Raw genomic sequence first — 11,223 nt, 5'->3', positions numbered from 1 at the left:
GCCAGAGTAGGCAGTAAATATTTATAATCAACCAGAAAACACAACACAAGAAACTCCATCACTGGATAGTACAGGGCACAAAGCTTCCGAGGGAGGGGCGGGGCGGGGCGGGGCAGCTCGGCCGGCCGCTGGCGAGGGCTGCCCCAACTTTTGGCAATAAATAAAGCTTGGGAAACTTGAAACCTTGACCGTTTGGGTTTTATGTCTCAAATACTGGTGAGTCCTGGCAGCTCTTTGGACGGTGCGGTTACTGGGTGTGCAGCCCGCTCAACATGCAGAGGGCGAGCACAGGGGCGCAGACACTGGGAGGAGGGCTGCGGGAGGAGGTGTTCAGGGCTGGCAGCAGCAGCGGCAGGTGCGGTTATTGCTCGAAGGGGACACGGACTGCCGCGAGCACGCCGCGGTGAGGTAAACGGCTTCCGCTTTGGGAGATCGGCGGCCGCGGCCTCGGCCAGCCTCCCGGTCCTGCTGGCGCACTCTACATGGATCCTCAGCGCCCCGCTGTCCCAGCCCCGGCAGCCTCGGCGCAGGCGCCCTGGCGCAGAGCCCTCGGCGCGTGCAGACCCGACGCCTCTCGAGGCTCAACTGGGCCTGTGAGGGGCACTCTGCATGCGTCTCGCGCAGTCGGAACTCGTCGCCCCTCCAGGATGCAGCCCCTGTGCCTGCGCTTCCCGCCGCTGTGTGCCCCAGACGCGGTGCGGTGCGCGCGATTTTTCCGGTCACCACCCCGCTGCTGTCTGCGCCGGCGGAAGCTGGACGTCGTCCTCAGGAGCTCGAAGATGAGAATCCACCACACTCCCTCTAGTCGAGCCAGGGTCCTCTTGGCCTTGCGATTCCGCAGGGACCCAGTGAAGTGCCTGGAGGGATCGTGTGCTGCGCACTTTGGGGCGGCGCGGGGCGCCTGGGGCACTTAGCGTGCGCTCGAGGCCCTCGGTCCTGGCGCATGCGCGCCGGGGCGTCCGGCGCCAAGGCGTGGGGGCCCCCGCCGGCGACGAACAAGGTGAAGTGGGCGTGAGGCGCAGGCTTAGACCGGGCTGTGGTCGGGGGACGTGGGTGCAGCTGCAGCCAGCGCGGGAGCCACGGCAACGGGCTCGGCCAGGCGGGGAGGGAAGAGTCTGTCGTCGAGGCTGGCCGCCAGCTTGTCCAGTAGTGCCCCTGGGGGTCCGGCACACAGGCCGGAGCCCGGGCAGCCACCGCCGGGCTCCTCCTCGATGACGGGGATGGCAGGGACAGCGGGGACCGCCGGGTCGTCACCCGCGCGGCCGTCGGGCGGGCAGTCGACGCTGTCTCCCCGGCGCAGGGGCGCACGCACGGGTCGGGGGGCGCCGGGTGGGGCCGTGGGTGGGGCGGAGGGCGCGGCCCGCGCGCCAGGGTCGCTGTGCTGCCGGCCACGTTGCTGCCACTGCTTGCGTGCGTGGGGGTGCGGGTGCGCGCGTGCACGGTGGCGAGTGGCGGCGGACGGGGCATCGTCGAAGTGCGGGTCGTGACGCAGGAACTCGTGGAACAGTGCGTCCGTCTTCTCGTCAATGCTGTAGTCGCGGCGCGGGGCGCGGCGGGGCCAGGCACGGGGGCTGCGGGGCCGGGAGGGCGCCTCGGCCGCGGGCTCGATGGGCCCCTCGAAGCTGCTGCTCACCGTAAACTCACGGCCCATTCTCGTGAAGGAGGAGCGCTTCTCAGGCGCGCTGGGCAGCCCGTCCTCGCCCGCGCCGCGGCCCTCAATGCTGGCGTAGCCACTGTCCATCTGCAGCAGCTTGCGCGGCCCACCCGCCTCGCTGTCGGCTGTCCTCGGTGTGGGCGGCGGCGAGGGCGGCGGGAAGGCGGGTGCAGTGCCTCCAGAGCCTGAACCCGAGCTGTCGCCGCTGCGCACCGAGTCGCGGTCGTTGCCGCTGCTGCTGTGGTCCGAGGCGTTGGCAGCATGCAGCTCGAGCGAGGCGCGCAGGCTCCAGATGTCACGGTAGATGGTCTGGGCCTGCTCTGGCCCTGCGTCCCGCTCGCTGTCTGACTCTTGATGCTGCTGCTCCTGCTCAGGCCCCGCGCTGCCGCTGCGCTCTGGGGGGGAATCAGGGCTTGATCCTCCCGCAGCGCCCACCTCGTCGGCTGCTTCTAGCCTGCAAACCAGGAAGCAGCTGTCAGAAGGCTGTGAAGGCCCCCGCGACCCCTCCCCGGCCACCCTGCCTCTGGGTCTGAGAGGATGGGCACGGGTAGGAACCCTACAGGCTTGGCCAGGCCCTGTGGAAGATGAACTTTTTAAATGCTGCCTGCCTGTCTACTTTTCAGGGACTGCCTTTTGGGTAAACCCGGAGCCTTCCTGGCACCTGCTGAATGGGGGCTTCTCTTGGAATATCTGACCCAGGCATCTGCTGGCACTGCTGGTGGTTGGCCCCTTGACCAGAAAGAGCTTAAGCCTCGCCTTGGGAGATGCCTTCTTCCTAACAACTTACTGTACCAAGGGGCGGCTGGGGATGGATGGGAGGAGTGGAGTCCAGCTCAGCCCCTCCCCCTGGGTGAGTCTGGGTATGAAGCCTCACCTCCCAAGGTAGATTTGTTAAGGAACCAGGAGAATAAACAAAAAGTGTTAACTCCTGGGACAGGGAAGTGCCCTGCTCCCTGGATCCTGTTGCCTATCCCACTGCCATGGGCCCAGAGCTTCAGGACAGTTGCCCTTGGGCAGGGGGAGGGAGCATTGCTGGCAGAAGTGGTCACAAGTTTCTGAGTAGGGGCCATCTAGTCCTCAGGAGCATGGGCAGGCGGGCAGGGCCCTTCAGGCCGTGGGCACCAGCAGGAAGTGGCAATACCTGTGCAGACATCCACCCACAGCGTCCCTGATTGAGCAGGCATCCTGTCTTGGTAACCCGGGGCCCTGCCCACCCCTCTACCCTTACCCAGTCTCCCCCTGCTTCCCTCTGGTCGGTGCTGGAGAGGTGGCCCCAGCCAGGCAGCCTCCGGGAGGGACGGTGGAGCCAGAGGGACACGACCGCCTGTCCGAAGGGGTGGGGCAGGGGCCCACAAGTCCACCCCTGGCACCTCTATCTACTGAAAAATACCTGCCGAGAGGGGGGGGCGGGCTGGTGGGGCTGGCCAGAAAGGGGCAGGGCTGCGGGAAGGCCACTGCGTCGCCAGCGCTGGCGATGTACTGGATGAAGTCCACCTGGGGGGCATCCCCCTCCTCCTGTTCCATGCTCTCGCTGGCTGCCCGCTGCCGCTGGAAGTGGTGTCTCTTTGGGGAGCCTGTGCAGAGGAAGGCACGGCAGCCTGCCTGGGCCCCTCCCAGCCCTGGGCCCACTCTCACCCCCAAGCCAGCAGACCCCAGCCTAGGCCAGGTGAGTGTGCACCCTGGGGAACCAAGGCACAGAGGGCAGAAGGGCCAGGACCAAAAGCCCAGCAACCAGGCCAGGTGTGGGCTGAGCTGCCAAGGTGGCAGTATTGCCCCAAGTGGTCCCAGCAGATGGGTGTGGCCAGAGCAAGGACTTGTACCGGACAGATACCCAGCGGCAGACACAGCCCAGCTGGAGTGCAGAAGGCCGAAGGCTTGGGTGAGTAAGGGACAGCTGAGGGGAGAGAGGTAAAGCCCTTTCCCGCCAGCTCCAGCTCCAGCCCCAGCCTGGCCGGTGGGCCCCCTGGCCAGGTGCCAGGATCCTCCCATGACAAGAGGCCTAGCTGGGAAGGCCTCGGGGTAGGGATGAGAGTCACCCAGCAAACAGGTTCTGGGTGCTTTTGCATTTGACTGTAATCACCATCAGGAATCACAGGCTCCATCTGGGCTCCCAGCAGGGCAGTGGGATAGGCCCTCCCCTCCCTGGCCAGCGGCACCTCTGCCAGAACTCACCCCTCCTGCCCCTGTGCCAGCTGGAGCCAGGCCCTGACAAGGAGGCTCACTGTCACTGGCCATGCACCTTCCCTCATCTCCAACACTGCCTGTCCCCTCTCTGCCTCTCCTGGCACCGGGACCTGCCACCTCCTCCACTGGGCAGCAGGTGTCCCAGTGGCCTGGCCCCACTGAGCTCCCTTTGGCAGAGCTGGTTCCCACTGTCAGTGCCCACTCCCCACGCAGGGTCCTTGGGTGGAGAGTTTAGAAGCCCTGTATCCAGTGCCCCATGTGACCAGGGGTCTGTAGGATTGGAGACCCACCACCTGTTATAAATAAAGCTTTATTGGCACAAACCATCCTCATTTACACGTTATCCAGGGCTGCTTTCATGCAACAGCAGACGGACTGACCCCAAAGCCAAAACCAACCATCTGGTGCCTCAAGGGAAAAGTTCACCAATCCGTGTTCTGGACCGAAAAGCCTTTCGTTTTACTGGGGAACAGCATGCAGCCCTGGGTCCTCCTCCTGACCAGCTCTAAGACCTTGGGCAAAATGCCTGGTGGCAAGTGGGTGAGGCCGGCCAGCGGGGTGGGGCACGGGGACCCTGCCCTGGGCGCAGAGTCTCCTGCTCCACGGCAGCCTCTGGGCCTTGCTCCCTGCCAGGGGCCACAGCTCACCTCTTGTGTCCAGACTGGACGCCCGCTGGCTGGGCTCCAGCTTCCACTTCTTGACCTTGAAGTAGGGGCTGGCCCCATCCAGGCTGGCGTGGCGCCTCAAGCGGGTGAAGAACTGCAGAACAGGGCCCGCCCCAGAGCCGGGGCCCGCCTCCCCCAGTCCTGCTGCCACCCCGGGGCCCCCAGGCTTGGCACTCCTGACAGCCGCATCCAACTGTGAGGAAAGAGGGATTCTTTCAGACACGCAGACTCCTGGCCTGGTTCACAGCTCTGCATTTGTGCTGAGGAAGAGCCAGGGACTCTCGGGGAGTAGGAGCCATGCTAAGCCCAGGGGCTGGGGCCTCCTTCCCACTGAGACCCTGCCTGAGAGGCTCCCCAGGGGCTCAGCCAGTCACTGGCCAGCTCTGTTCTCCCAGCCCTGAACAGAGGGGGTCGGAGGGTGAGCATCTGGGGTTCCTGGCCCACTGCCCGAGATGGGGCCTGAACCCCGCCACCCCCACCTGCAGCTGCCACCCTGCCCCTGGCATGCGTGCACCAGTGGCCCCTCTCCCTCCTGAGTGCAGGGGCCAGGAGGGCCATGGTGGGTGGGGGACCACAGAATGATTCTTCCTGGGGTGGGGCAGGGGTGCCTACACAGGGGCCTCACCGAGGTGCCTTCCCCAGAGTCACTGGATGCCGAGGGGCTGATCTCGAAGTCGGCAGGGCCCACGGCCGAATTGTAGGGGTCACCTGGCAGGGCGGAGCTGGGGCCCACGGAGCGGCCAGTGAGGGCCTTCCCCGGGGGCTGTGGGACAGAGCCGGGATGGGGGAGGAAGCAGTGACAGGTCAAAGAGCACAGGTGGCTGAGAGGGTGTGCTGGGCCTGCCACCCACAGTGTACCCAGCCGGCCCACCCCCCATCCTGAGATGAGGGGCCCAGCTGGAGGGTGGGGAAGGCAGTGAGGGTGGGGTCCTGCCTGGAGCCCTGGGCCAGCCACCAACCCCTCCTCACCTGGAATATGGCAAGGCTGGCCTTGGGGGCTGCAGCGGGGTGCGGTGTGGTGGCGGCACTGGCCTCGCCTGAGTCACACTCATGGATGGTGACAATCTTGAGGGGCGGCAGGTGCAGGTGTGTGAGGCGGGCGTTCTTCAAGTGATGAAAGTCCCCCTCCGTCAGGGTGTACCTGCGCCCAGCATGCCTGCCTGTCACCAGCGGGCTGCCCCCTCAACGTGCAGCCCCACTGAGGGGGAGCCAGGCCCCCAGCCCACACCCTGCCATCCTCTCTGGGACTGCTGTCACCCTGCCAGGTGTAGGGGAGAGCAGGGCATCCAGGGAGGCCAGCCTGCTCCCCCACTGCCCAGCCTCCATACCTGCGGCCCTTGTCCCTCGCCTTCCGGCTCTGCTCAAATAGGGCTGCCTCGTTGAAGGACACCCGGCGGCCAGTGGAGCCAGTGGACAGGAAGCGCTCGGTCTCAGCATCCTGGCCCTCAGGGTCCTCCCCCCTGAAGTCGGGGTCTGCGAGGAGAGCCAAGAGAGGGTGGGCCCCGAGCGGGCCGTGCTGGGTGCCAGGCGGGCCATTGGGAGGGGCAGGTCCGGAAGGGAGCGCGGAGGGCCCGACTGACCGCCCGGGACGGGGCGGGGGTGGACGGGCACTCGCTCAGCCGCTCACACACTCACTCACTCAGCATGCGCCTGCGGGCACCTACGCGTGGGCTTAAGGAAACAGAGATGAGTCGGAAGCGAGCTGCGCCCAGTCTGGTGGGGGAGACAGACAGACACAGATGGTCAGGCGGCCCAAGGGGGGCAGCCGGGGGGGCAGACGGGAGGGTGGGCAGATGGGTGGGGCTCGGGACCTGGCCGGCCCCTCACCTGGGGCTGGGTGTGTGCCGCTGTCCAGATAGGTGGTTGCGGTCTTCTCTGCTTCTTCCGGGGCTCTGGGGAGGGACAGTCGGGGAGCACAGTGGGCTGGAGGGCCCAGACAGTACTGCCCACAGGTCCCTGCAGGGCTTATGCCCAAGGGCAGTGTCCCAGGCTCACAGGAGCCTGGTTCTTTGGACTGCCATGTTCCATGGGCCCTGTGTGAGCACACGCTGGGGAGACGACACTAAAAGCAGGCCCAGGACTCTGGCTGGTGGACACAACCTGCACCCCAGACAGGCTCTCGTGCTGACCTGTCCCTGCTCCCTGGTGGGGGCGGTTGGGGCTGCGCACCTGTGGAGGCGCCGGTGGACCTCCCAGCAGCGCCTGCAGAGCAGCAGCACGCCAGACAGCACCACGAGCGTGCCCCCAACGAAAAGTGCCATCACCACCACCAGCAGCACAGAGTTGTCCAGTATGGGGTCCGGCTCAGTCTGCAGGAGGGGCAGCAGTTGGGGGGAGCTGTGTCAGTGCCGGTAGGTGTGGACTGGTGGCCCCGCCCCACCAGTCCTCCCCAACCTGCCCACCTCACTCACCGTGGGGCGGCCCGTGACGTTGTCCCACGTTGTGGTTAGGGCGACAGTGGCAGGGGTGGTGACGGCTGTGGCCATGGTGGCTGTAGGCTGCATTTTGAGGCTAGGAGGAGGGGCCTAGGGGGGCAGGGCCTGCTCAGCTGGAGCTCCTTGGTCCCCCTTCCCACCTCCCTGGGAGCAGGAACAGGGGTCCACACAGGGCAGTGACTCACAGAGAGGTGAGGGGGGGAGCCCCAAGGCAGCCCCCACCTGGCTCAGATCAGTGCCAGGGACCTCTCTGTCCCCATCTCTGAAAAGGGGAGGCGTGTGCATATCAACAGCTTCCCCAGCCGGTGGGGCCGGCCAGGCAAGGTGGCGCTGGGCAGGGAGCCCTGCCCAGGAAAGGGGGAGCACCTCTGCCAGGAATGGGGAAACTGAGGCTATCAGCCCACTCCCGCCAGGCTCCAGGGGCCCTGCCTGCCCCATCAGGGCCGCAGGAGGGGCTGCATGGGTCCTAGGGGACTGGTTGCATAATAACGGGGATTCGGGTCATCCCTTGGGCCATCCAGCCCTGGGGAGGGGGGAGAAGAGCTGACCACGGGGACTCCTAGGTCACGACTCTCAGAGGTAAAAGTTCCCCTCTGCAGAGTGGTGGGGGGGAATGAAAAGGCCAAAGAAGGCGCATCTGTTCCCAGCCCTCAAGAATCTGGTTCCCATGGCGACTGAGCGAGCAGGCCGAGCTGGTGGAGGGGAGCGGGTTGCCAGGGAGCACGAGGAGGGGAGGGGGCGCGGGGGAGGGAGGCCTCCTGCAGGGGAGGCTGAAGCCAGCCCCGGGCGGCAAGATGGCTGCTGCCGCCGCCCGCCGGTGCCCAGCCCGACCACGCGCCCCTGCCGCACCCCTCCCAGCCCCAGCTGGCCAGTCTCCACGTCTGCCTGGCGTGGAGGCACCGAGGCTGGGAGGGTCTCCGTGCTCGGGAAGGGGACTGCCTGGACATTGCATCTGACCGCCCTCCCCAGCACACAGCTCCTTCCTGCGGGAAGGACCGGTGGCCGCACTATGGAATCTCAGGGAACCGAGTCTGGGGCCGGGATGACCGGCAGCCCTGAGCGGACACGGCGAGTGGCCCTTCCCCGTAGGAAAGGGAAAGCCCGTACACAGGTTCCGGCGTCCCTAACCCTTCGGGGCTTTATCCCCACTTGACAGCGGAGGGGAAACTGAGGCCCAGAGGAGGGGAGGGTACCGGCGAAAGCCAGGTGTCCTCAGCACTCTGGGTCAGAGGCTGGCCGCGACTCCCCTGCATCCTTGGGGGAGGGGGCACCTATATGTAGGTCGGGAAATGAGTTCACGCTGGAGGGGGAGGGGGCAGAGGCACAGGGACGATGACAGGAGATCAGGAAAGACGGCAGGAGGCCGAGGGGGAAGCGGGGGTAGGCGGGGACGGCAGCCTAGGGCGGAGGGTCCAGCCCCTAAAGTCCCGCTGGGCCTTGGCTCCCGATCGGGCTTGCCTCCGCTCCCACCCCCGCGCCCTCAACCGGCCCTAGGGACGGGGATGGCAAGCGGCAAGATGCAGGGAACCGACTCCAGGCACTTCTCAACCTCGTGTTAAGCCAGGAGGCGCAAACGCCATGGCCCTCGGCAAATCTCATAGCGGGAAACTGAGGCTGGGGAAGGCGTGGGCAAGGGTCCCTCTCCGGGCTGCCGAAGGGAGGGTGCAGAGCCCCGTCGACTGACCCCCCACGCTGGCCCCGGCTCCTCCGCTCCCTGCCTCTGGCCTCGCCGCCTCGCGGGAAGGGACCGGTGGTCTCGAGCCAGGGCGGGCCGCGCGTCCTCAGCCTGTCCCCCGCCCGCCCCGGTGCAGCCCCAGGCCCGCGCGCCTACCTCAGCGCCGGGGCGCGCGGCCCATGGGCGGCGGGCGGGCGGCTGCGCGGCGCTCCCGGCTGGCTTCGGCGCCCGGTAGCCGCGGAGCAGGCGGAGAATTTATGAATGAAGAGCGCGGCGCACGGGGGAGGCAGGCGCCAGAGGAGGGGCCGCACACGTGATCGCGTTGGCCGCAAGCCCGCTCCGACCCGCTCAGTGTCGCCCGGTGCCGCCCGGTCCCCGGCCGGCCGCCCCCACCGCGCTCGCCGCCGCGTCTGGCTAGCTCCGCGCCAGCCACCGCCTCCCCTTCCCTTCCGGCGGGGGCGGGGGGCGGAGCCTGCGCTCCCGGGCGCCCCCTCCCCACGCGGAGCCGCCCTCTCCCGAGGCAGCTGAATGTCCGCCCTCGGTCCCCCCTTCACGACTCCCCGACCCTTCCCAGGATCCCCAAGGAAAGAAAACCAAAGTGGTGTTGGTCCTGGGGCTCACGACTCCCCGCAGCCCGGAAACCTGGGGTGCATAAACTCCCCTTCCATCACTTCCCCCAACTTGGGAGTCTGCAGGATGCACAGCCCAGGGGCTCCGGCCCTGTCAGGGATCACCAGGAGCCCTGCCTTGTTAGGATGAGCAAAGATAATGAAACGCAACCTATGCTCAGTGCCACCAGGGCCTGCCCAGCGCCCGGTGACCTCAGATCTACCCCTTCAGAAACCCCATGCCTGGTCAATTCTAAAGCTGCTCCTTCCCGGACAATCGTGCCAAATCCTTCTAGATGTGAAGGCCACCAAGCTGCCACCAGCCTTGTCTGGGTCCCAGCCCAGCCTGTCTAGTCCTGTGCTCAACATAGCAAAATGGCACCCCTTTTTCCTCCAGTGAAAGCGGAAAGCCCAGTCCAACCTCAGGGCCTTTGCACTTGCAGGGGCTGGGCCTGCTGGGCTTTCCTCACTCAGTGACAAGAGTCCATCCCTCGCTTCCGTCACTTCTTTCCCAGTGGCAAATTCTCCATCTCCTCTTGGCCCCACAAAGCAGCTCCCATCCCACACTTCCTCCAGCCCCCTGTTATACTTTGCTTTTCTCCAAGACCCCGTGTTGTGTCCTTACTCACGCCTGCCCCCACTCCATGGTGACAGGGCAGGAGTTCTCTTACAGCTCGGTCCCTGGTCATAGCACAGGGCCGGCACACTGGAGGGATCGTGCGTGTCCAGTGGATGAAAGGATGACCCTGCTGAAGGAGGGCAAGGGGCAGTCAAACGGACAGACACTCAGGAGGGCCAGTGGAAACTGCACGTGCAAAGCCCGAGGTCCGAAACTGTGTTGGAGGGAATGGGGAAGCCATCTTGTGGTTCCCAGCAGCGGAATGACACGGTCCCTCTCGCTATGTGTGGAGAAAGCATCAAGGGAGGAGCCTGGGGCCATCCAAGCCAGGAAGGCTCGCTGCAGTGGCTGAACTGGGTGGACGAGCCTTGTGGATGGATCCACTGTAGAATTCCAGTATAACCCCATGTTTGGGACCTGAGAAACAGGTGGGTAGCGCCCCTACCCCTGGGCCACCATGGAGTGAAGATTAGAGATAAGCCGAGTGGATCGGTTTGAGGAGTCTTTCGGAATAGGTCTCCATATAGGCTCTGGCGCTCCGTGAGAGGTCGTGGCCGTGCACAGGGCGCACCCCTACAAATGTGAGAGGAGCTTTCCTCTGCACACACTCGCCTACAGCCAGGATGCCCAAGACACTGGGACTGACGCCCCGAGTGCCCCTGAGCGCTGGCCCGGAGAGGGGGCGGGGGTCTGGGCGTGAGGCTTCCCCCTGTAGGAGCCTCTTTCGGCCACAGCACCTGCAGAGCCAAACGCCCAGGTGTGACACCCTTCCCCGTACGCTCCTCAGCCAAGTCCCCTCCTGGTGTGGGCCCTACGTGGGTTAAACCGGACTCTGCGTTGTCCCAGAATCCAAGCTGGGGGCTGGGGCCCGGCCGGGGGCGCAGACCTGCAGAAGCGCGGGGGCGGGGCGGTGACGTCAGCGCCGCGAGCGAGGCTGCGCGGGCCGCGGTGACGTCAGCTGAGCCCCAGGCCGCCCGCGCAAGCGCCCCTACGTCAGCAGCGCGCGGAAGCGGTGGCCGGTCGGGAGGGGCCGGGCGGAGAGCATCTCCGGGATTGGTTCGCCCCCTGTCGACGTCAACGGGAGTTGCAGCCAAGCGTTTCCCACACGGCTGAACGCTTGCCCGCGCTAGACCCTCCGCCTGGGATGCTGTTGCCGGGACGCCTGCACTTCCTACAGCTGGCGCACTCCGGAACCCCTACTGTTTTCTTGTTTGTGTTTGTTACTTCCTGACATACTATAAGACATATTCATTATTTTGAGTGTCTGTTAAACGCCCCCACCACCCCAAGCTGTATCAGGAATCTTGATATTTCCCTGGTATCTCTCCAGCGCCTGACAGCCAATGAGCGCCCCCAAAAACCTTGTATTCAACTCAAGTGTCT

The 11,223-nt window shown here is 65.9% G+C and overlaps 1 protein-coding gene across 2 annotated transcripts; it reads right to left on the bottom strand.

Annotated features, from left to right (window-relative positions):
• Nucleotides 1-7: 7 nt before the first annotated feature.
• Nucleotides 8-11,016, bottom strand: CBARP (CACN subunit beta associated regulatory protein). Of its 2 annotated transcripts, none has more exons than XM_072948112.1 (10): nucleotides 8,770-11,016; nucleotides 6,915-7,028; nucleotides 6,673-6,812; nucleotides 6,331-6,395; nucleotides 5,832-5,976; nucleotides 5,473-5,644; nucleotides 5,129-5,266; nucleotides 4,486-4,696; nucleotides 3,045-3,228; nucleotides 8-2,108 (listed from the first exon to the last, which is right to left on the bottom strand). In XM_072948112.1, exons 2-10 carry the CDS (start codon nucleotides 7,005-7,007, stop codon nucleotides 1,025-1,027), a joined length of 2,232 nt encoding a protein of 743 aa, XP_072804213.1. In that variant the 5' UTR covers nucleotides 7,008-7,028; nucleotides 8,770-11,016; the 3' UTR covers nucleotides 8-1,024. The 2 variants fall into 2 exon arrangements, with proteins under 2 accessions (XP_072804213.1, XP_072804214.1); XM_072948113.1 differs by having other exon boundaries at nucleotides 5,129-5,225; nucleotides 5,473-5,568.
• Between the last annotated feature and the right edge of the window lie 207 nt (nucleotides 11,017-11,223).

This window comes from Vicugna pacos, chromosome 22 (genome assembly GCF_048564905.1).
Source record: "Vicugna pacos chromosome 22, VicPac4, whole genome shotgun sequence".
Lineage (NCBI taxonomy): Eukaryota > Metazoa > Chordata > Mammalia > Artiodactyla > Camelidae > Vicugna > Vicugna pacos.
This window is presented reverse-complemented; position numbering and strand designations above follow the sequence as displayed.

Excerpts from the sequence above, each read along its gene's own strand:
- CBARP (XM_072948112.1), bottom strand. The coding sequence starts at position 7,007 with ATGCAGCCTACAGCCACCATGGCCACAGCCGTCACCACCCCTGCCACT. Across the intron at positions 5,977-6,330 it reads CGGCACACACCCAGCCCCAG|ACCCCGACTTCAGGGGGGAG; the intron begins GTGAGGGGCCGG and ends CTCTCCTCGCAG. Across the intron at positions 5,645-5,831 it reads GCGAGGGACAAGGGCCGCAG|GTACACCCTGACGGAGGGGG; the intron begins GTATGGAGGCTG and ends TGCTGGGCGCAG.